Raw genomic sequence first — 25,512 nt, forward strand, 5'->3', positions numbered from 1 at the left:
TTTAACAAAGCAGTGGAGAAGACCCAGTAGATGTAATTCCTTTGGAATAAACAACCTTTTTTTTTCAAAACCCAGGAAAGGAATTTTTAATTTTAGTATAGTTTTTTACTTGGACGAGAGAGTGAGCGAGCAGCAGAATGAAAATTTTTCAATTATTTAGGTCTAGTCTAAGGAAGGAACTTCAGGATACTAGACAACATGAGGCCGCACAACAGCAGATTAAATTTGATCAGATTTTGCTCTCTTAGGTATATCAAGAATTTGAATTCAGCTCTTGGGCACATATATAACCAAGGATCCAGAATGAATCCTTCCAGGAATGAAATATTTTCATCCTATATTTATTTTATTCAGGCCCACCTGAAAGCTGAAGAGTACTGACTGAAATGGAACAGAAGGGGATTTGGCTACTGGCAGTGCTCTTGGTGTTTGGATTGTGCACATTGATAGAGGGACATAAACCACCAAGTATGTACACTTGCTATGTCTTCCTGAGGTGATGATATGTGAGCCAGACTTCTCCTGAATGCACTGGCAAAACTCCTGTTGACTTCATTGTGGCAAGATTGGGCTCCATAATCTTTGCGGAAGTGGTCAATTAGAAAAGAGAGGATTTCATGGACAAATATATATGAATTAGAACAGTACTGCACCACAATGTGTTAAAAAGTCACATTTTAGATTTTTTGCGCTCTCTTATATTCCTATCAGTGTCTTATGGTGAAAAGCAGGCTCCTTTAGTGCCTTTTTCTATCAAGTTATTGTCTTACCCAAAGAAATGATAACAGCTATCATTCATAGATTCACAGATATTATGGTTGGAAAGGACCTCAGTAGGTCATCAAGTCTGACCCCTGCCCCACACAGGAAAGACCGCTGGGGTCATATTTTCCCAGCTGGGTGCTTGTCCAGTCTCCTCTTGAAGACCCCCAAAGCAGGGGAGAGCAGCAATTCCCTTGGGAGCCCATTCCAGATTCAGGCAACTCTTACTGTGAAGAAGTTCTTTGTAATGTCCAACCTAAATAGAACATTGTATATGGGAAATAGGAGTTGAAATACAAGTTGTGTATGAGAACCTGGTCATCATCCTTAGCCTTCCATCTTTGTCTGGATTTGAAACCCAGGTAATCTTGATTTCAGGATACAGATAGAGTTTACAGACATCTGAGAGTTTAGTCAGATTTGACCTAGTGATATATTATGGAGGTCCATACTCCAAGTCTCATTGTTGCAGTCTTTACTGTTTGGGAAGAAAGCCACTGAAGTGAATTACAAGCTTGCCTGAATATCAACCTGTATTGTTCATTTATTAGATACAGAGGATAAGAGGCAGAACTATTAATTTTGGTGCCCTAGGCAGAGTGGAGGGGGGAGGTGAGATGGGTGAGCAGTGGCAGGGGAGAGGGGGAGGTCCAAGTTAGTTTATTTCACCCAAAGACTCATAGGCTAGGGACAGAAATGACACATAAACCAGTATAAGTGACTGGAAACCAGTTCAAATCTGTAACACAACAGAAGTTCCTTGTATATAAACTGCTTTCAAAATGGCCAAAATTAGCCAATGAATATCTCTTGAAAACATAGTTTCCTATTTTATGGCAGTAAATATTGGTCAACATACATTTGTCAAGTCAGCATCTAAGAACTGCATTATGTATTTCTGAACTGTGATACCAGAGGCATCTCTTGAATAATGGGGATGATTCATCTCTAAACAGATTGCTAGCAGAAATAGCTAATCTACTGTTCAGTTAAGATAAACCTGGATGGATGGATGTGACAGCTATAAGTGTTGTAGGGCTTGCTACCACTGCCCTGAGCTCGTCTGCCTATGGGCGGCTACAGGGTGGACCTCAGCTTTGGATTACCTGCTCTGCCAGGAAGTTGGTCTTATGTTTTCTCGCCAGCCATGACTTTAATGAAATATATTCCCAGGAGGCACTGCCTGTGGTGATCCTGCCTGGTCTTGATCCCTGTTTCTTCTGTGGGGCTCCAAACCTCCCCTTTACCCCAGCCTAGTGATATTGTTTGTCTCTCTATCCCCAGGGTGACCTTTGGTCTCAATTTGGTACACCCTTCCAGGGCTGGTCTTGGCTCTAACTCAAATCTCAAAGAAAAGACAAAAAAAAGCAAAACTAGGAAAACCCCAGCTGCTCTCAGCCTCCTTGTCAGGCTCAGTCCATGTCCCCTTTTACCCAGGATCAGGTTCTCAAAATCCCAGTCACAACGATCAAGAAAATCCCTTAGTCCAGTCTTTGTTATGCACTGGCCTGTCCTGCACCTCTGTGAACATTCACAGTCTCCTTGGGGTCTCCCCCATGTGCAGGAAGCCTCCACCTGTAACTGTACTTTCCCTCCGGCCCCTCCTCCAGATCTTCTGTTGAAACTCTACTCCAGAAATTATCACAGGCCTTGTGGATTCCCTCTCTCCAGATCCTCAGCTGCGGCTCCCTGACATTACCACCAGCCGCCTGTGTGCAGGCTTCCCCCTGCCTCCTGCTCAGGGTCACTCCAGCCCTTGCCTGCCAGGACACTCAGCTGCTCCTCTCTCCCTGCAGCCTGCAAGGGACTGACTCCTCTCTGCCCCTCTCTGGGGCCAGAAATACCTCTGGGCAGCCTCCCTCCTCCAATCCTGAGCGAGATTCTGCTCCAGAAGTGGGGTGGGTATTTTCCTTCCCTTCTGGTTTCCACCTGCAGCCCTGCTGGCCCTTCAAGCTGTGAGTTTTGTCTCACTCCTTCACAATGTATTATCAAACTTAACTGATTTAGGTTAAATTGGTTTCTTGAACGTCTGTCCCAGATCCCTTCCAGATTCAAGTTAATTCACAGTCCCCCCAGCATCCCAGGATGCTTTGCACCTCCCCCTTGCAGGGTGGAGGGACTAGCCTTGGCCCAATCTGTCTGCTCCAGCTGAGCAGGGAGGCATGCTCTAGTGCCCCCTGGGGTTCTGGCCTGGGCCACTGCAGACATGTAGCTTCATTTCCGGATCAAAAGTGAATGTCTGTTTACTTGCTTATTGGTTCAATTGACACAGCTTAGACTAACCTGCAAAGAGTGACTCAGTTCAGCCTCAGGCTTTTTGATTGTCTATATTTAGCCGTAGACCCCAGCTGCTGCTGCTGCAGTGGCAGCACAGAGTCAATAAACCCTGGCTGCAGCAGTTAAGTAGGCAGGGCTCAGGGATGATGCTGCCATGGTGGGCTGCTGCTATTGTGCAGTTACCCCAAACGGTGCTTCTGGAGCCCCTGCCACATGAACTCCCCAGGGTTCAGTTCTAGCACCCCCTCTAAGTCTGCACTTGGGTTGTGTGCCCCCTTACCTACCCCTTGCTTACGCTACTACAGAAGACCTATTCTGCAACTGAAGTAAATGTGTGCAGCTTGATTGAAAAATGAAATGGTATAACTATATCGTGTCAAGAGAATCTGGCTTACAAACATTAAATTAAACCTTTTGTCTTTGAGCAAATACCACATTCCCTTCTCCTAATGCACATCTAGGGGCTCCAATAACAGCAAAAGGCAGGCCTCTTAATGAAGAGCAACAAAGGACCTCTTTTTTGTTTGGCAGAATAGGAAAATGGCAGAATATTAGTGACAAAAGGTATTAGTCACATCTTTTGTCTGCATTACCTGGATAACAGAGTAGCTGGAAAAGGATCTCACATCCAGCCATTGCATGACATCTCTTCCATTTGTAGTGCAAGCAAGTAAATTATAAAGCATGCGCGGACCACAGCAGCAATACAGTTTGCAATTCACTCTTATATATGCAAGATTGAAAATGTTTATTTTGATAGGAATAGTTTCCAGACCAAATTAATTCCATTTTTGGTTATTAATGGAGACTGTATCATTTCAAAACTGTAAGTTCCAGATAAATGTGGTATTAAATGTACTTTTAATGCAGGAATCAATGAACTATGGACTAAAAATAAGCAATTATAGGAAAGAGAAGAAAATACTATAACCTGGGCTTTGTTTCAAACAGCTAGATGCCAGTGTGCAAGCAGTCCACGACAGAGAAAGGATTGTGGATATCCAGGTATCCGTGCTGAGACGTGTCATCAAAGAGGATGCTGTTTTGATGCAAGCATCACTGATGTCCCCTGGTGCTTCACTCCTTTTTCAAAGCTAGGTAACATATCAACATGAAATATTCTTGGTGTTCCAGTTTGCACTGTCTGATAGATTCTGGCTACAAAATAAACCAAATCAACCTTATAATGTAGAGCTGTCCAGCTTCTAAGCCCCCGGGGGGTGCTACACTCCCAAGGGCTCTCATGCTTTATGGGCTGCACCAGGCAAGCCATGGGCCACTGTGTCATGAACTGCATGGATGCTCCCCCAAAGGTCTTGCAACACTGCGTGTGCATTGCCCTACAACTTTACTGCATGGGTGTGATTTCCTGATTATCCTCCCTCCCCCCCTCTCCTTCCAGTGCAGTCCTTGACTCACCCTCAGCTTACCATGCCACACTTGGGACACAGGCAGGAAGTGACAGCTGGAGAAGGGAGGGGAAGTTCAGAGACTCCAGTTACATTGACAGAAGCAGTGGTGGTTGCGTCAGAGTCTAGGGGCTAAAACTGAAGCCCTCATAGATTGTAATATGCAGCTTCACTGTCTAAAAATAAAAAAGGACTAAACTTTTTCAAAATGACAATGAGTCTTATGCCCTGTGATCTAAGGCATCAACAAATTACACATATAACTGATATTAAATGGGCAGAATCTGTCTTTTTCAGTTAATATCTCTTTAAAACATAGAGCTTCCTATTTTATGGCAGTAAATACTGGTCAACATAAATCTGTCATTTCAGCATCTAAGAATTGCATTATGCATTCCTGGACTGTGATGCCAGAGGCATCTCTTGAATAATGGGGGTAATTCATCTCTAAAACAGATTACCAGGAGAAATAGCCAATCCACTGTTCAGTCTTTAAACTAAGTTTGTCCATCTTTCTAAAAGAAATCCTCTGACTACACCTCTAGTTACTGAGCTAGATGAAAAGATTATCTTGACCTGTTATGCAAAGGAGAGATGACTTGATAAACATAAGTCCCTGCTGACCATAAAACCCATGGTGGAGGCAAAACTTTGTCAGAGATTACCTTAGTTACTAGTGCATAGCAGTCTTCAAACTTATTTGGGGATCTTCATGACCACATACATTTTTCATTTGAGAACTAAAAATTAAGCATCATAATGTTTATGTATAATCATTATATGCATAATGCTAGAGGAGGCTGAGGGGCGGACCTGGTGACTGCTTACAAACTCATCGAGGGAGATCAATAGCAAATAGGTAGAGCCCTTTTCTCCCCAGCACCACCTGGGGTGACGAGGAACAATGGTAATAAGCTGATGGAGAACAGGTTTAAGTTAGAGATCAGAAGGCAATTTTTTTACACTTCCCTGGGAAGTGGTCCTCGCCCCTACCTGGGGCAAATTCAAGAGGAGGTTGGATGATCACCTGTCTGGGGTCTTGTGAACCCAGCATTCATTCCTGCCTGTGGCAGGGGGTCAGGCTAGATGATCTGTTCAGGTCCCTCCTGACCCTAGCTACTATGAAACTATTACAAATGTATAACAATAAATAGTAATAATTATCATTATTATTCCATTCCTAAAGAATTTATGAAGGATTAACCGATGATAAATGGTTCATCATTTTTAAAAATTATTATGGTCCAAAAAGTCATAAGTTTTGGCTTATGACTCATTTGTAACACCTTCTACTGATATCTGTTTAACAGGTTGCCTGGAGAATAGTTCTGTTTTATGAAAGACTGAGGTTTCAGAGTTTATTTGTTTTCTGCCTCATAACAAATGAAACATTTTGAAATGTCATAAAAACGACACACCCTTTCCCCTTCAGAACAGATTGTTAGGGCATGCACATTAGGATGGTGGAGGGATGGTGGAAGGATTGTTAGAGGATACACATTAGGATGGTGGAGACCCAGGCATAAATCCCTTCCCTGACCCAGAAAGAGGAGGGAATTGAACCATGGTCTGCCACAAGCCAAGGAAGTGTCCTGACTACAGGCTGACTGGCCTAATGAATATTTAAGTATTTATACAAAATGCATCAGCTCCAACAGAAGAGACTGTGAGAGACTGAATCAGTCAGAACCAGGACTTGAGGAGCTCAGTCTGCTACCTCCCTACCGGGTGTGCTAATTACTGGACTGTTGGATATTCTGGGGTGGGCTTTTTCTCATCCCACATATTCTGTCCTTGATTTGAAGAATGTTTCCAATGTTTGTCAGGAACAATATGCAAACTTGCAAATTTTGATAGAACAGAGTTTCTCCAAAAAATTGACCCACTCAGTTGGTAACACATCCAAGTACTACGCATCTTTCTTACATGCTTCTGACATCTATAAGCCATTTATGAATGAAAATTTAAGAGAAGCATGATCAGAATAATATAATAGTCCAACAATGGCCATCCAATAAAAAATGTCAGGTGTAGCACTTTTTACTTTTGTAAAAATTATCCTTAGATAAACATAACTTTTATATAATGACAAACTGCTAGCTTCTTCATTGAACAAAGAGTTTATGGGACATAGCACAGTGAATTTGGGATATTTACAGAGATGGCTCCCAATTTTTATCTTCAAGAGCATCAGACCACACATCAGTATGAGACATGGTGCTAATGTAGTATTTTCATAGATTCATAGATTCATAGATGCTAGGGTCGGAAGGGACCTCAATAGATCATCGAGTCCGACCCCCTGCATAAGCAGGAAAGAGTGCTGGGCCTACATTACCCCAGCTAGATACACATCCAACCTTCTCTTGAATACCCCCAGGGTAGGGGAGAGCACCACCTCCCTTGGGAGCCTGTTCCAGACCTTGGCCACTCGAACTGTGAAGAAGTTCCTCCTAATATCCAATCTAAATCTGCTCTCCTCTAGCTTGTGGCCATTATTTCTTGTAACCCCCGGGGGCGCCTTGGTGAATAAATACTCACCAATTCCCTTCTGTGCCCCCCTGACGAACTTATAGGCAGCCACCAGGTCGCCTCTCAACCTTCTCTTGCGGAGGCTGAAAAGGTCCAGTTTCTCTAATCTCTCCTCGTAAATTTTTTTAAAGGACTGTAAGGAAATCAGGGCTATATGAATGCCAGGCAGGAAAAAATATCAGCAGAGCTGTCATGTATGCTGATGATGCAGTTACAATGGTCACTGTCTTGAATAATACACGAAACATGGAGCTAACAGCCTAGGCTGCTACAACTTAAGCTCAAATCTTGGCATGCTGGAGTTACTATATCCCATATTTCTCCTGATCAGGCTGTTTCTTCTGCTGTGTAGGCCAGTTGTGACAGTTTTGCATGAGACATGAGGGAACAGTTAAATGCTTGTAGGATTGTAGAAGGTGAATTGAGCTGGGATCCAGAAGATCGTGAGAGCAGATACACACCTCTGATTTCTCTTTCTGTTTCTGTGCCCTAATGTGATGCTCACAGTTTTGTCCCTGTGAGCTAGATGAATGGCACAGGGCTAGTATGCAGACTGGATTGGGGCTCCACCCAGCCCCACATCTCAAGATTGGGCCCTAGGGCCCTGAATTGCTTCCACCTAGTTGGAGCCTAATCTCAATATGTAGGGGCCAGATGCAGGTGCACCAACCAAGCAGAGGTGGCACAGAGCTCCTTGCCATCACTTCCAAGCTAGTATTGGGCTCTTAATCTCTGCATCAACCCTACCAGCCAGGACTGCCCCTGCTGGCTGGAATTGGGCTCTAAGGTCCTGCACCACCTCCACTGGCCAGGATCCAGCTCTGTGGGCCCCACACTGTCCCTGCCCATTTGAGATTAGGCTCCTGGGGTCCCATGCTGCCTCTGCCTATCTCCCATATACTGGGATGAGGACCCTCACCACCCTGAGTGCCTGATCTAACATGCAGGCCACAGTTCACAGAGTTTCACACAGGATTTTCCCACCATGGGCCAGATGTCATGGTGCCAGGGGCTAGATCTGCCTTGTTCTTAATATCATCTGTGCACTCACACCGTAAAGTAACAGGATCTCAGATTCTAGCTCTTAGGTGCTTGTGAAAACCCCACCTTGTAGCTTCTACTTTTTGAGAGATGTAACAGAACATGATTTCTGGAAGTGGATTAGATTCAATTTATTTGCCTCCTCCCTTCCCAGCAGTCTCAGAACAGCTTACAGTAAGATAATGGAGTAACTTATAAAACAGGAGAATAAGCAAGAGAACAAAACACTTTGAAAGGCAGCTACAATATCAAAATAAAACAGATACCCCCTAACCAATATCCTAGCCTGACTCTGTGTGATGAGCACATGCCCAAATAGGAAGGTCTCACAGAACTTCCGCAAGAGGTCAAGGTTTAGGTTCTAGTGGACGTTAGGCAGAAGGGAGTCCCAGAGCTGAGAAGGGACTTCTGAGAATGATCTCCCAGGTGTTTTTACCAAGCCAAATTGTTATACTGGTAGTACTTCTGGGAGATTGCTCTTAGCTCACCTTAGGGATTGCAGTTGGGCATAAAGGAGAAGGTAGTCCCTTACATATATGGTACCCAAACCATTTAGGACCTTTTAGGTCAAAAACAGCACCTTGAATTTTGCCCTGAAAGCTACTGGGAGTCTGCAGATTCTGGAGCACTGGAGAGATGTGCTTCTTTCAACTGGCATCCATTAGAAGGTGGGCTGCCATGTTCTGCACTAACTGCAACTTCCAGGTGATGTTCATGGACAATCCTACATTGAGTGTGTTGCCTAGTCTCGAGGTTATCCATTATGAACTGGTAGTCAACTGACAATAACCATTAACAGGAAGAGATGCAAAATGTTGGGCTTTGTCTTTAACAGCTACAGGTGAATGTGCTATGAATGTCTACAGAAGAAGGGAGTGTGGATTTCCAGGCATCTCAGAAAAACAATGTGAGGAAAGGGGATGCTGTTTTGATTCTAAATACCCAGGTGTCCGTTGGTGTTTCCATCCTCGCATAAGAAAAGGTAAAAAAAAAAACCAAAACTTCTGTGGAATGTTCTTAATTTCTGTGGTACCTGTTTACACAGAGGTCATCCTGTTGGGAAATGGTTTATCTCTAGCCTGCATTATGCTATATATGATAGGACAAACCCCTTTGAGACAACTTGCTGGCTTCTTCTTTTTTTTGCTTATCTTTCTCTCACATGCACAGTTGTCTGTTCCAGATAAGGTGGCCATCATAGAGGGCATTCCAGTTTTCTGTTTCTCCATCCTCTCTCCTCTATTGATATGAAACCCGGCACCCTTATGTCCTCTATGTTTCTCTTCAAGAGGACAAAGACATCCAGTTTTGTATTAATAGAGGACAGAGCACAACCGAACTGTCCTCGACGATGGCCACCCTAGTTCCAGAAACAGAGTTAACTCTGGATTTTCTTCTGGGAGCTAGGACAGACTCATGTTTAGTGACTCTTGTGGGCCTTTCCCAACAATGTAATGTATGTAACGTGTAATGTGACCAAGGTACACTGATGCAGGGCAGGGCATGATGCATTAACATTGGATGCCTATATATGTGCTTGGGGGTAGAGTGGGGGCATTTTAATTAAAGCCGTTTCCAGAGACCCACTGTAATTAAAATTCCTCAACATCATGTGTATTAAGCCCTGCACATTTAAAAATGACTGCAGGATGCTTTAACTAAAGTTTATTCAAAGAGCTTTAGTCAAAGAGCCCCAGTGGCCTTTTTTAAACCCATGGGAGCTTATGCACATGATGCTGCAGCAATGCTAGAGCATTCTAATTAGAATATGGAGAAGACTTGATTAATCAAGTTTGTTCCAACACGTTTTAATTAGATTGCATCACAGTCCATGAATAGGCACCCTTTGATCGCAAGATTCCTGAGGAGGATATCCTCAAGCCTTATTCCTCCTAATTCAGCAAGTGATATGGTAGAGAGGAGGTTTAAAGACTGATTATTTTTCCCATGACATAATTTTCTAATTTGTTTCAATGCTGTTTGAAAACCTGAGGTGGGGACAGGTAGGCAAAATAATTCCTGCATTCTCCTGTATACCACATGCCCCCCAAATAAGACACGCACCTTGGCTTTGGGAAGGCAGAATGAATAAAGAAAGATTTTTCCAGTTATGGCTGTACAGAGCAGGGACAGTGCCTAATCTTTAGCTGACTTACCCTCCCTTTCCTATTTGTCCAAAAGCCAAAACCCTAACTGCTGCTGGAGATTAGTCTCCATGGGTGGATCTAGAATTTAGAAAAGAGCTATAAAGTCTGCTAAGCTGATAAAGGAGGAGACTAGGAGTAGCTAGCAGACAACAAAATTGCCAGAAGAAAGGTTAGCATGATTAGTGGAATATCAAGACCATTAAAAATGAGAGAATCATTAAGGAGTGAGGAACAATGAGCCATTAAGTCAACTGACTTTCTCAGCCACCTGAATAGAAATACCACTTCTGCTGCCAGGCAGTGGTTTTGGAGCAGGAATTAAAGCTGAATGCTTATATTCCAGGCAGAAAAAACAGCTTAAAACATGCACCCCATGGATTCCAGGGCTGATTTTGGGGAAAGGGGTGTGTAGTTTATGAGAAAATATAGTAATTATTAAAAAAAAGCAGTTTGATTTTTTTTCAGTCACACTGAATGAATTATTATATCATTAACCTAACGAACAGAATAATCATTGTGTGGGCGTGACAGTTCTATTGCCTGCAAGCACAAATATTTTGCATCAATACAGGACAATGGAGCCAAAGTATGGGTATGCAGTGCTTCCTGTGGTTTTACTATTGACCCTTTAGGACATTCTCCTCCTATATTCTAGGAATAGAAATCAAGATACCAATCTCAAGTGAAGGACATGAAAAGTCATTTCCTATTCCAACTTAGAAGGGCCTTTCACCCCTTTTGGAAGTTCTATTGTCAAGGACACTGCCCAGATCTTAGTGACCTCTTTTTATAACAGAATTTGGGAAAGAAGTCTTCTACAAACTTTCTCTCACAGACCAATGGTATGCTACAGTCTTATGAGGATGTGAAGAAGGAGACAATTGTACTGAATTGTACTCTCTTTTGATATTCTCTTCAATTTGTCTCACCTCTACTCCTTTACGATGCAGAACTGTGCTTTGATTTGCCTGTGGATCTGATGGTAAATTTTGGCCTTTAAATATTGTTTTATCCTTTCTTTTGCTCTTAGATTGTTAAAGCAAACCAGCACCAGGAACCTCTGTCAATGGAACCACTGAAGAAGAAATCATTTTATATCTTGTGGCTTGTTACTCTAAATATTCTAAATAGTCTTAGACTGTTTACTTTTCAATGGCACAGCTAATCACTGGAAAAAAATAGATTGGAGGAAAGACTATTTTCAAAGAGGGTAATTTTAAAAGTTCTTTTTTCTGGATTATTTCTAAGCACCTGCTTATGTGAATAAATAAAAATAAGATGCATAAATGCTGTATTTGCGAATTACTTTTACTAGTTCTCATGATCCCTGTTCCTTTAGAAAGTTACAGTCTTGATTCTCTACCTTTTATGATCTGCACAGTGGGCAGCCTTGGAGTGCTCACAGCAAGTTACTGATCTGACAGCTTGCACCAGGAAAATTAGACTTCTACCCCTAATGCAAAGTGAATTCACAGCTAGGTTGAATCACACGCATAACGGATCTGGGAAGCACTTTGTCCCAACCATACTTCCAACAAGTGCCGCCCCCCCACCGCAATGGGGTTGCTTCAAATTGGACACACAAAATGTTGTAGTTAACCAGCCCCTAGTTTCCTTCCTCTTCTCTGTTTCAGGGTCCACCCAGGTCCTTGTTGTCTTAGGAAATTGGGAAAGAAGTCTTCTACAAACTTTCTCTCACAGACCAATGGCAGCCCAGGAGGAGGAGGAAGGGGAAGATGAAACCGGAGAGGAGGCAACTCCACGCTCACCGCGTCCCGTGCAAGCTGAAGGAGACAAGCAGGCCAAGAAGAGGAAGCGTCATGTGATTGTCATTGGTGACTCCATCTTGAGAGGTATGGAGGGCCCCATCTGTCGCCAGGACCCCTCGGCACGCGAGGTATACTGCCTACCTGAAGCGAGGATTCAGGACGTGAAAGGGATGCTCCAGACCGTAATCCAGCCCACCGATTATTACCCCATTGTCCTAGTCCATGTGGGCACTAATGATGCGGCCAGGAGCAACCCTGATCACCTGATGGACGACTACCACACTCTGGGGTGCATGCTGAAGGAGATGGGCACACAGGTGGTTTTCTCTTCTATCCTGCCAGTGAGTGGACGAGGCAGTCGGCATGAAACGTGCATCACGGAGACCAACTGGCAGCTACAGGAATGGTGCTTTGAGGAGGGCTTTGGCTTCCTCCGCCATGACTGGCACATCACGACGAGAGACATGCTGGGATGGGATGGGCTCCACCTTTCCCTTAAAGGTAAGCATGTGGACCTCCTCCGGCGGGCTTTAAACCAGGCTCGTCGGGGGAAGGGGTAGATGAGGGCGGAGGAAACATCAGACTGCCAGACCAAACAGCACCCACAACTACAGCCCAGCCCAAACCAATGAGCGAAGTGAATAAACAGGTAAGAGATAGGGGCCAGGGTAACGCTGGGACTAGGGGGTCAGTACACACATCCATGGGAGACCTCAAATGCCTCTACACAAATGCTCGTAGTATGGGTAGCAAGCAGGAGGAACTCATCCTCCTGCTGGCTGACACCAGCCCGGACATAGTGGGGATCACGGAAATGTGGTGGGACTCAATGCATGACTGGGCGGTGAATGTCAAGGGCTATAGGCTGTACAGGAGCGACAGGATAGGAAAGAGAGGTGGGGGCGTGGCGCTCTATATTAAGGAGGAATACACATCCTCGTCAATTAGTAAGGAGTCAGGGGAGGGGCACTCTAAGTGCTTTGGGTTAGAGTACAAGGCAGTCAAGGGGAAAGAGACTTAACGGTGGGAGTCTACTACAGACCTCCCAACCAGGGAGAAGAGCTTGACCAGGAATTCTTGGGTCAGCTCACAGAGGTAGTGAAGGCTAAGGATGTGGTAGTCATGGGGGACCTGAATTTCCCAGACATCTGCTGGGAAGAGCAGTCAGCCAGGTCTGAACGCTCACGTAGGTTCTTGGCCAGAGTGCAGGACCTCCATCTAACCCAGGAGGTGCACAGCCCCACCAGGGGGGATGCCTTGTTGGACCTAGTGCTGGCCACGGGTGATGACCTGGTGAGGGGGCTGCGGGTGCTCGACCACCTGGGCGACAGCGATCATCGCCTGCTGGAATTCACCATCCAGCGCAAGGTGGCAAAGGCATGCAGTAAGGCAGCGGCCCTAGATTTTAGGAGGGCAAACTTCAGTGAGCTAAGGAGGATAGTTGGAGAAGCGCTGAGGTCCCGGAGGGGAGGGGAGCCAGGTGTCCAAGGAGAGTGGTCGCTCCTTAAGGAGACGATCCTCCAAGCCCAAAGGAAGGTAATCCCAACGAGGATCAAAGGGAGCAGGAGAGCACACAAGCCTCCATGGCTCACCAAAAGCATCCGGGAATGTCTCCTTGCTAAAAAGGAGGCTTACACCCAATGGAAAGAAGGGGTCATCACCAGGGAGGACAATTCTGTAGTTGCTCGGGGATGTAGGGGGGCAGTTAGGAAGGCCAAGGCAGAGCTGGAACTGGGACTGGCTTCCCAGATTAAGGACAATAAGAAGTCCTTTTTTAAATACATAGGGGGTAAAAAGAAGGTCCCGGGTAATGTGGGGCCCTTGCAGGACGACATGGGTAACTTGGTTGTCACACCAGACGGCAAAGCTAACATGTTTAATGATTTCTTTGCCTCCGTCTTCCTAAGTAGGGACCACAACAGCCACCTCCCTGCTGGGCCCCCCTCGGGCCCCAGGGGAGGCACACCTGGGCCAAAGATAAGCGAGGAACTAGTTAGGGTGCTTCTGGAGGGGTTGGACATATTCAAGTCAGCCAGCCTGGATGATCTCCACCCTAGAGTTCTAAAGGAACTGGCCGAGGTCATTGCAAGACCCCTGGCACAACTTTACGAGCACTCGTGGTGCTCAGGAGTGGTGCCGGAGGACTGGAAGAGGGCCAACGTGGTTCCCGTCTTCAAAAAAGGGAGGAAGGAGGACCCGGGAAACTGTAGGCTGGTTAGTCTTACCTCAATCCTAGGCAAGCTGTTTGAGAAAATTATTTTGGCACACATCCATGAGGGGCCAGCAGGGGACTGCATGCTTAGGGGCAACCAACATGGGTTCATCAGTGGCAGGTCCTGTCAGACCAACCTGGTGGCCTTTTACGATCAGATCACCAGATCATTAGATGCAGGGGTAGCAGTGGACATAGTCTTCCTGGACTTCCGGAAGGCTTTCGACACTGTCTCTCACCCCGTTCTCATTAAGAAACTGGGGGGCTGTGGTGTAGACACCCACACAGTCAAATGGGTCGCCAACTGGCTGGAGGGCTGCGCCCAGAGAGTGGTAGTGGATGGGTCCTGCTCAACCTGGAAGGATGTGGGCAGTGGGGATCCACAGGGCTCGGTCCTCGGCCCGCACTGTTCAACATCTTCATCAGTGATTTGGATGAGGGGGTAAAAAGTACCCTGTTCAAATTTGCTGATGACACTAAGATGTGGGGGGATGTGGGCACACTAGAAGGAAGCAACAGGCTACAATCAGACCTAGACAGGTTACAGGGGTGGGCAGATGAGAATAGGATGGGATTCAACACAGACAAGTGCAAGGTGATACACCTGGGGAGGAACAACCGGCACCATACCTACAGGTTAGGGAACTCACCTCTTGTCAGCATGGAGGCAGAAAAGGATCTTGGAGTCATCATTGACTCCAAGATGAACATGGGCCGGCAATTTGGGGAGGCAGTCAGGAAGGCCAACCGCACCTTGGCATGCATCCACAGATGCATCTCGAGCAGGTCCAAAGAGGTGATCCTCCCCCTGTATGTGGCACTGGTCAGGCCACAGTTGGAGTACTGCATCCAGTTCTGGGCGCCGCACTTCAAGAGGGATGTGGACAACATGGAGAGGGTCCAGAGGAGGCCACTCGCATGATCAGGGGACAACAGGGCAGGCCCTATGAGGACAGGCTGCGGGACCTGAACCTGTTCAGTCTCCAAAAGAGAAGACTGAGGGGGGATCTTGTGGCCTGTTATAAACTAGTCAGTGGGGATCAGCAGGCATTGGGGGAGTCAGTGTTCCCCCGAGCACCGCCAGGAGTGACCAGGAATAACGGTCACAAGCTGGCAGAGGGTAGGTTTAGGTTAGATATCAGGAGGCGCTACTTCACAGTCAGGGCGGCTAGGGTCTGGAACCAACTTCCACGAGAAGTGGTGCTGGCTCCTACTCTGGGGGGTTTTAAGAGGAGGTTAGATGAACATCTTGCTGGGGTCATTTGACCCCAGTACTCTTTCCTGCCATGGCAGGGGATCGGACTAGATGATCCGCTCAGGTCCCTTCCGACCCTAGAAACTATGAAACTATGAAATTCTGGCAGATTGCTATCCCCCCCATCAGGTACGCACCACTCCCAAACTCATGCTTTAGAGAATGCAGGTGCCCCTATCTATCCCGATTAACTACTTGCTAGTCACAGTTGTTGAGAACATTCTGTATAGCCAGTGCATAACTTCTTGCCCCTGAAAGGGACAAGCCAACCTGAGATAAGAGGGAAATCAGTTTTCATAACCTGATCTAGAATGAAAATTTTTACAAGTAAAACTAAGTGCCAGGTTATGATTTCCTTTTCTCAAAACAGTTATGCCAGGTCAATCCTTAGTAAGAGTGGTTGTGGTAATAGAGGGGTACCTTATGCCGGTAGGGTTTATTGTGGTTCAAAAAGCTCTAAATTGGTTCTCCTCTTCTCTATTAGGGATGTCCTAGAAGGTGGTGATGGGTGAATGCTTGTCATTCCCTCAGGGCTGTTCCCCAACAGATTTATACTGTGTCAGTCCTCAGTAAGAATGCAGTTGTACTGGTGGAGTGATGCCTTATGCCGATATGATTTATTATGGTTCAGGAAGTAGAATGTGTTGTATTAGTTTAAGTGTTTATACACTGACATAACTACATCCAAACACCAGAGGGAGTGTTGTACTGATTAAATTATTCCAGTGTGGTTGAACTGGCAAAACTTTCTAGTGTGGGCAAGACTTTACCTACTCTTCTGAGTCTGCCAACAGAAGGAGGTAAGATAGTGCCAGTAGTGGTGGAGTATATACTTTCAGTGTCTGTCCTGTAAGAATTTGCCGGAGCAACTCATTTCATGCAAGACATGCTAAGCAGCAAGAAGACAGTAACTGTTGTTCTTTAATGTCCTGGCCTGCATTCAACACCATAAAGATGAAAAGCTTCATAGGCTGAGTATCTATGTGTAGCAGGACACTGGGATGTACCTGCTTCTTCAAGAGAGCAAGCAGCCAGAGAGGCTGCTTGCAGGTGGCAAAGGGGTGCTAGTGAGGGATTCACTTGACCAGAAGAGGACTCAGGATGGAGCTATACAGGTTTTCCTCGCCAACTGAAATTTCCTGTGGTCGGCAAAACCATGGTTGGCAAGACAAAAGGCTTACAGGAAAAATGGCAGGTGGCAGGCTGATGCACAGCCACCAAAAACCGTGGTTACTCAAAACAATACAGCGTGGTAGCCAAAATGGCATATAGACTATTAAACATAGATACTCAAAACTGTGGTTGGCAAAACCATAGATGGCTAGGAAAGCCTGTATAAGCCCAGACCCTGCACCAGTTAGGTAGTCTTTCCCCAGCAACCACAAAGAGAGGAGCTCCTGGCTGCGGGAACCTGGAGTTAGCTAATCATCACTGGGTTTTATAGGGAAGTGGCTTTTGTTTATGTTAAACCCTTACGGGATTGAGGTATCTACCAGAGGAATGAGATGCTTTTTGTTTATTTAAGTTTTACTGGTAGGGGCAGGCTGAAGGGCTATTTAGAGAACTGGTAACCCAGGAGCCCTCACACTGACACTAGGGCCCAGTAGGGGTCCAGGAACTTAGGAAAAGGCTGAGCCCTGGACCAGAGGGCCGATGTGCCCAGGGAAGGGCTAAGCCACACCAGAAGGTCCACAAGCCCAGAGCAGGCTAAGACAGACTAGAGGGTCTGAGAGCCTGGAGGAGGGGCTGCATGTAGGACCAGGCATCTGAGACAGATGGTATAAGGGACAAGGGGGTCTGAGGGCCTGAGTAGGCCCAGTGTATAAATAATTTAACATCAAAGAGAGAGAACATCTGCAAGGCTTGGGGCGTGGTGTAGGGGAAGAAAAGGAGCTATGCAATTTGTCTTTAAAGCTACAGGTGTCCTACAGGGGCCTATTCAGGCTGAGAAGGACCTAGCCTGGCTAAGGGCTGGAATGAAGCTAGTGGGGGCTCACGAGAGACCCAGTGGGAAATTATTAGGATTATGACTCCCTTTAAGGCCTGTTGGCAGCCTCTTTTAAGCACCTTTTTATATTAAGAACAAGGCATAGCAGGCAAGCAATTTAGGGAGAGCAACATTAGAGTCTGAGCAGCAGGAGCTGCAAGGCCAGCAGGGGGCCACCTGCGGCCATGAACCTGTCACACTATGTTTCATCTTTTCCATGGGCAAACTCTTGCTTAATCTGCTTGAATTCCTGTCCCAGTTCTGTTTACTGAGTAGGTTAAGGAATACGATGTAATGAGTCACAGGGGTGGGTAATTATTTGGGCTGGAGGGTCACTTAAGGAGTTTTGGTGAGGTGTTGAGTGCTGGAGGTAGGGCGGGGGAGGGGGTGCAATTGACCATATTTGGCCTACCGGCAGGCTCCAGCAGCCTAAGGAAAGACGGCTGCACCCCACACTGCTCTATTCTGCTACAGCCAGGGCTGGGCTGGGCCACACAGTGTGCAGACTCCTCCACACCCCACCTCCCCCCAGATCCGTCCCTCCATACACGGCTTCCTGCTGGTGCTGTGTAGTCCTGGCACCATAGCCACCAGCAGCCAGGTTCACGTGGAATGGGGTGCAGTGTACCATACCAAGCAGCCGTCATGCTCACCCACATGCTGCGATAAGCCACTGCCACCATCCCACACCAGGAAAGTCAGGGGTAGCTGTCGCATAGCTGGCATGAACTAGTGGCACCATAGCACCAACAGCTCATTGTGGTCAGTGGACGGGTGAGATGGCTACTCAGTGCATTGCATTACACCATCCCATGTGAACACGGCTGGTAGTGGTTACACTGGCAGGACTGTGCAACTGTAGCACCAACAGGAAGCTGATGGGGTGGCAGGGGGAATGGAGGAGTCTGTGCACAGCATGGTCTGCCCCCGTCCCAGCTATGGCAGAGCAGAGCAACATGGGGCATGGCCCTCCCTCAGGCTTCCAGCAGCAGCTGGCTGGCCAGATAAGATCAATTGGATATGACCTGTGGGCTATATTTTGCCCACCTGTGTGGTAGTATAACTAAGCGTGGGTGAGCAGAACACCAGCCCTAGGAACTCTTGGATACAAAAATTCATAAGCCGGCTGAACACTAGGAGCCAAGGACTGAACACCAATATTGATTTTTTGAAACACTATAATCTAGCAGGTTCCGGAATTTCTTCCTACACACAATAGATATTAATTGTCTTCCTCCCTTTTGATAGGTCCTGATCACCCAGCAATCAAGTTTCTTTTCTTCTATTAATTGTTTGTCTGCTACTCCTGGAAACGTCCTTCCCCTCTCCAATTTCATGGCTCAAATCTTGGCTCTTAATATCTATTGTGCTTGCTTTCCTCCTCAGACTTGATGAAGAATGCATTGCATTCAGAAGCTTGTCAAACTTTATTGCAGCCATACAGTTGGTCCAATAAAAGATATCACCCCAAAAAATCCTTGCCCCTCTTCAATGAGTAATCACTCAGTCACCATGTTATCCTTGTTATCCTTTTGTGTTCTACCCTTGATCTGGAAGAACCACCTCTAGGATCAAGGAAGTCTCCACGATCCATTCAGTTCACTCATGGTTCATTTTCAGCCCACAAGGTCTATCATTGTCATGTGTTACGTTATGCCATAGGTTTAGCTATAGGGATACCTTCCATTTACAGAAGTGCTATCATCAGTTACATGACAGACCAGCCATTAGTTTATATTTATTAACTTTAATTAATTTATATTTAGGTTCATGTAATCTTTCTGGTTCTTTTGATTTGTAGTTTTTTACTGACAAGATGAAAATTAAGTTCATTTTCCTTCAGCGATGTTGCTAACTGTTTTTACATGAGACATTTTCAAGAAACCTCTACTTTATGGAAACCTTCTAAAGTAAAAAGAAAAGAAAGATGCGCACTGTGATTTGCATTTCCTTCTTTTATGCTTCAGGCAGGCACATAATATTCAAATGATGTTGAAGAAAGATCACAGTCGTAAACAGTGTCATTGAAAAGAAAGTCGAGGTTCAGAATGATTTGCTGGGAAATCAGCATCATTACAAATTACGGTATACAGGTAAGACCCCATTCTATCTTCGTCATTAATGAAGAAACCCATTATCACAGTCTGGCCTCAGGAGGAGATTCTTTCTAATATGCACATTCTGCACATAGAGGGAAAAAAGGGAAAAGTATTAATAGATATGATTTACACATCTGACAAGCAATATTACATACTTACAAAAGTTATGACCTTAGTGGCACATGATCAAGTTATCACTGGCTGTGTTAGAATATTAAATCTTAACTACTCTTGTTCTGAGGTAAATATGAGGTAGCTTACCTTACAATAAAAGTGGGGTAAGGTAAGGTACCTCATATTTACCTCAGGACAAGAGTTACCACAGATCAGCTGCACAGATGCTGCAAATTCACACCCAGGCTTACCTCGCAATTACTTCTTTGTGTACCACTACCTGAAAATTAATGTCACCCATATCATTGGCAAAGAAAATTAACCAAACACTGAATTCTAAATATTGTCATATAAAGAGGGGTAGGAGGAGGATGGGACAATAAAAGAAGGTAGGCTAAGATGTAAACCCATTTAGAAAGTATTTTCCACAATCCCTCAAGTGCCCTTTATCCTCTGTTTCCTCAACTGCTTTCCCCTTGCCTACTAATGATGCAGGCAGAAGTTATGTTTGCTGTGCAATCAGCCCCTTAAAAGCACTGTACAGCTGTGCCCTTACAGAAGTGCATGGCTGCAGAGCATTTTAAAAGGGCCCGCTCCTGTGACAATCTGAACCCTCATTACATGAGGGTTTAGATGAAGGTGCTCCAAAGCAGAGCCTTCATTAACTTGTGTCAGCATAGGCTGGGAGCAGGGCTGGGCTGATGTAGCCCAGCCCTGCTCCCTGCCCTATCTTCCAATCCATGCCCTCTCCCCCCACCTGCCCAGCACCAGCTGAAAAAACCCCAGACCAATCTCCCTCCATTACCTTTCCTCCCCCCCATTCTAAAGACAGTGCTGGTGCTGGGAGTGGGGACAGCAGGTGCAGACTTGCAGCCGCTCCAAATTGCAGCTGGATCCCCTAAGCCCTGAGACCCCACCGTGAATATCTGTTGGGTACAGGGGATTGCTCTAATTCATGATGCTTCCTGCTAAGCACCTTGAGTTACAGCGAGAAGCTGCACTTCTGTTTGTGCCCTAACTATAGACAACTGATTTCTAATATGCCTGTTTTAGAAATGCTATCTTCCCTATATATTCTTTTTTAATTCTATTGCTCTGAGTATGGCTCTTATGCACATTAGTGTTTAACACATTTAATGGTGTGACGTAGTGGCTGCATCTACATGAGTCGTTGACTGCTCAGTTGTTACTGCAGAGTCATTTAGTACTTGTATAAGCAAGTATTAAATGACTGCACAGTAACCTGAGTTGCTGCATAGTAGCACCAACAAACAGCTTTTTTGTGACACTGACAGCGCAGTAGCCTGAGATGACTGCACAGCAGCATCGCATCATGCTTCTGCCACGCAACGCTACTGCACAGTTGTCTCGGGCTACTGTGCAGTCAGCATCTGGTGTAGACACAGCCTTTGTCTCCTAAAATGGTAAGGTTGCCATACTATGCATACCACCAGTTTCTCCCCTAGCGTCATGTTTAATTGATTATAAGACTTCTTCGGCAAAGTGAAGATGCTCAGCATTCCTTGGGAAGTCTGTGCTCCTTGCAGTTCCAGGATGTACCTACTTCCAGAAATCTGTCACCAGGAATTCATATTTACCTTCTACCCCAGGTTTGAAGCACCAGGGAACACCTTGTACATGTGTTTGAAAGCAACATTCTTTCTTAAGGCATTCTTCTTCAGTGATACCTGGATAGCCACAGTTTACTCTTAATTTTGGTTCCACGTTGCAATCATATTGGGCTATTTAAAACAAAGTAGGAGAGAAACAACATTTTTTAATGAAATAATTATAGATTGGTTATTCCAGGGATTCAAAATGTCAATGTACCACAAATGTCACTTTCAAATATATCAAATATGTACATAAACCTAAGGAATTTATTATATGTCACTACAAAAAATTGCCTCAAATTGATCCCTCAGGATGGGGCTGTAAATTTGGACACTCCTTGAGCTTTTTATCAGAGCACCAGTGTGTGTTCAAATGCATAATATAAATAGTTCCAATGTCCTCAGATTAATACTTGATGAATATTTACTACAAAAACAGCGTATTTTGATGTGACTGGCTGTTTTTGCTTGAAGGAAACTTAGGGTGGACCAGCACTAAATATTACACTAATTACAGTTCACTGTAAAACAAGTAACTACTACAAAGAGAAAGCGGAAATTGAAAAGTTTTAAGAGCCAAATTCTAGCTAACAATGCGATGCAAAAATACCTTTGGTACTTAAAATAGGACTTAAGCAGAAATTGTATACCTAAGTTTTAAAAAAAAAAGAATACCACAAATCCCTGCTTTGGTGTTTGCAAGATCCATTAGGTACTTAATGTCACTTGGTGCTTGCATTTTGGCCATAACAGCTGCCTAGGTCCCTTCATTTGGGTTATGCATATATACTCAATCTGAATAATTGGGTGCCTAACTTCCACCTAAACCCTATCACAAGCCAAAAACAAGACAGAGTGATACCCATGTCCTCAGAGGGGCTCAACTCAGAAGGCATGTGCTGAGCATGTCTATACACTGGCAGCACTGAGCTTTGATGGGAGACATGGGTTTGAAGTACCTCAGACTGAGCAGGATCTAGAACTTCATTCTCCCACTCCCTGGGATACTAAGTCCTAACCATTAAGCTACTCTAACTGCTAGTTGAGTATTATAAAAGGCTTCCTACTCATTTTGGTGGATCTCCCTTTGGAGGTACTTAATTCTCATTGTTTGCATAGAGAAGTGAGATGCCTGATTTTGGGGGGTCTGGTTGAATGATCCTCCTTGGCCAGGAATGTGATTTTTAGGCATAGTGATAAAACTAAGGGCCCATCTCCCAACCTTGGGTCTTCTGCCAACAAAATAAGCCCAGCCACCCACTCCTACTGGGATGCACCAGAGCCCTGCAATTAGAAAGAAGATACAAGTCCCAAATGGATTAGAACAGTCCTGAGCGACTGTCCCAGCACTGGTCTCAGACGTTCCCAAAAGAAGGGCTTGAGCATGGCCCTGGGATCATACTCAGGGCTGTCCAAGCCATCAGCTCTGCCTAAAGTGGTGTAAGTGGGCAGGGCTTATTTTATCCATGGCAGAAATGTACCCTTACTTGGAGGCATCCAAGGTTTCTCTTCAGAACTCACGCTAAGTTAATAAGAACTCAAGAACTCAAGGTATAGATTTAGCCCTACTTAAGAGACAAAAGTAAAGCCCCCAGCTTTGATTTCATGCTGGTGCAGATCGAAAAGTTCTTCACTTAAATCAATTATCCTGCAGTAGTGTAAAATCACAGTGAAAAATGAAAGCAGCCAAGGGCAAGAAACCACTATAGGTAAGTGGAGGTAGAAATTGATTTATTATATTAAGCACCTTGCTACCAGTTCTGCAGCTCAGTATTGCAGAGCCAGTTCTGGTGTGTCTGGAGAGCACTATCTCTTGCCTCACTATGCACGCTGGAGCATTCACAGATAGCTCGGGCCTTATGCCAGGCACATTATATATACGATCGCCCTACATACCTATGTAGGTTCTGTTGAGTGAGACCCCATATCTACTTCCACTGAAGTCAATGTGACTTGTGCTGTTGACTTCAGTAGATTAGGATGGGGAACTCAGAGAAAGCTTCTGGGATTTTCATCATAATAAATGCTATATAGGATCATGCCATATAAACGTGCATTTAAAAACAATTAAGCTGAGATAGAAATTTGTCTTGTGAGAAGCAGCAACAGACATTTCTGCTAGAGAACACCCACAAACACACATGCCTACTGAAACTTCTAGAAGATAGCCTACTAATGTAGCAGGTGCCACACCTCACAACCAGGTTGTAGTACACATAATGCCTTGAGATTTGTTCTTCCTCTCTTGGCAAATATTTTTGTTCTTCCTCTCTTGGCAAATATTTTTCTTCAGATGAGTATAACTTTCAAAGCTGTCAATGGAATCTCTGTCTAATCATCCAAAAGAGAATCTGGCCCCTTCTGGAAACATCTTACAAGCAGGTTCAAAATGCACAATTGCTTAAAAAACAAACCTACCAGGCCTAAATCTCCACTACAGAAAGAAACATAAATCATTACATTTTAAATATGTTCCCTCCCTCCTTTCTCTTCATAACAAAAAAAGTTTTAAAGGATCTCTCTTTTTTTTTCCCCATCAAAACTTTATGCATTAAATTTGACATCTCAAGTTCATACTACAACAATTAATGTTACAATTGCTTTAACATTGAACTTTATGAAATGTAAACATATGGAATTCAACATGTACCATTGCTGAAAAACAAAGCAAGCTCTTTGAGAAAGAACTCATTTAGCACTATGCCAAATCAGTGTAGATTCATTTCAGAGGGTTTGAACTTACTTAAGGCATCACTATCAGACACAATATTTTAAATACATGCACTTACACAGCACAGTCTGGCTGAGCCCTAGAATCAGGGTAATGGTCAGTAACCAGAACATCTTATTTTCCATTGTAGTCCTCGGTGTCCTGTCCTTAGGCAGAATGTGACTCTGTGGATGAGAATGCCTTAGTGAGTTTTATTTTATATGTTTTGTTTGTTTCAATAATTTTGAGTAGCATTTACCTAAGGAGGTGTTTCTTGGCAGTTCTCTCCTTTCTTATCTCTTCTTGAATATTTCATTTGTTAGCCCATTCAGTATCCAGTTAACAGATATTTGATAACATGGGTTTCTTAGTGTAGATAGAAAACTTTGCTTTAGGCATATACTGAAAAGAGCTTTCACGTTTAGACTGGTCAGTGTAATGTTCCAACAAATTAGTTCATGCACCGTCAGGAATGTGTTCTGCCGATTGCAATATAAATTGCTTTTTGAATGCCATATCAAGTCACTAATTGCTGATATGCAATTAACATATGTCAGGGACAATAGTTCTATTTTTTTTAATCAAACAGATTTTTCTATTGTCTTCATCACTACAGAATCTAAGCACCTTCTAGCAGAGTATAATTCAATGGGAAGGTGAAAAAGCAGATGTACGTGAGGTAAAAATCCAAATTTTTAAGTTTTCTTACTTTAGACCAGCTCCTCAACTCCCTGTGTAGACATTAGGGGAAACCTTCCAAGGGTAATCAACTGAACTTGAGCAAGGTGTGCAAGGACAGGCCCAACTATTGATGTGGCAGTCTTATCCACATACAGACATTCAGTTTCTCCTGGAAGAGTCACTGCTGTCCCCAGAGAAACCACAAGTGTACAGCTATTTGGGATTTTTTTCCCAGAGCAAAAATGGTCACTCCAAGAAAAAAAATAACGAGGGACTAAGGAAGCCTATAGAGCAGGCTGAGATGTGTACACAGGGGCCCCCTGGTTGAATAGAATCAGCAAATTATCTGCTCCTCAGGTGCTCAGTATTCACAGATCTGTTCAGGTATCTCCAAGTAAGTATTTCTACCAGGAAAAAAAGTTCAGGAGAATTCTTGGAGATGGTTTGGATGTGCGTATTTAGCCTTACTGCAGGAAGACTGTACCATGTGCATTAATGGGACACTTGCTCAAGGCCCTACTGGGGTCTCGAGAAAGGCTAAGCTACACTTCTTTCCTTTATTCAGTAGAAAAAAGGATCAATAATGACAAGCCTGAGAGAATCAGCAGCTTCAGTATAATACTGTGGTTTTAATTGCTTTCTGGATCATTTCCTGTTTAGGGTTCTCTCTGTGGCCTAAATCAGGGACCTATCCTTTACGAGATCACTCCAATTATAATTATGGATGCTATCCAGTCCAGAAAGTCTGATAGATGGCTAAGCTAAGGCACACAACTGATAGCTAAGGGACAGCATAACTGATAATTTTAAAATAGAGTATGTCCATGCTGCAGATTGCATCTTAAGCAAGGTGAATGAGCCTAGCACAGAGTGGGTTATCTCAGGCCCCTATATTCACAGCTTG

The 25,512-nt window shown here is 44.6% G+C and overlaps 1 protein-coding gene and 1 long non-coding RNA gene across 2 annotated transcripts; one reads left to right on the forward strand and one right to left on the reverse strand.

The window, feature by feature from the left end:
• The first annotated feature begins 386 nt into the window (after window positions 1–386).
• On the forward strand, window positions 387–11,324 carry LOC149874412 (trefoil factor 3-like). The gene is made up of 4 exons (XM_090031639.1): window positions 387–468; window positions 3,991–4,137; window positions 8,857–9,003; window positions 11,199–11,324. The coding sequence occupies exons 1-4, from the start codon at window positions 387–389 to the stop codon at window positions 11,204–11,206; spliced, it is 384 nt and encodes a 127-aa protein (XP_089887765.1). The 3' UTR covers window positions 11,207–11,324.
• A 7,312-nt stretch (window positions 11,325–18,636) lies between these two features.
• On the reverse strand, window positions 18,637–24,111 carry LOC149874413 (uncharacterized). The gene is made up of 3 exons (XR_016439939.1): window positions 24,007–24,111; window positions 21,203–21,346; window positions 18,637–19,572 (listed from the first exon to the last, which is right to left on the reverse strand). It is a non-coding gene; the product is annotated as an uncharacterized LOC149874413 (long non-coding RNA).
• Between the last annotated feature and the right edge of the window lie 1,401 nt (window positions 24,112–25,512).

Source organism: Crocodylus siamensis, chromosome 1, assembly GCF_052110815.1.
Source record: "Crocodylus siamensis isolate JL-2025a chromosome 1, ASM5211081v1, whole genome shotgun sequence".
NCBI lineage: Eukaryota > Metazoa > Chordata > Crocodylia > Crocodylidae > Crocodylus > Crocodylus siamensis.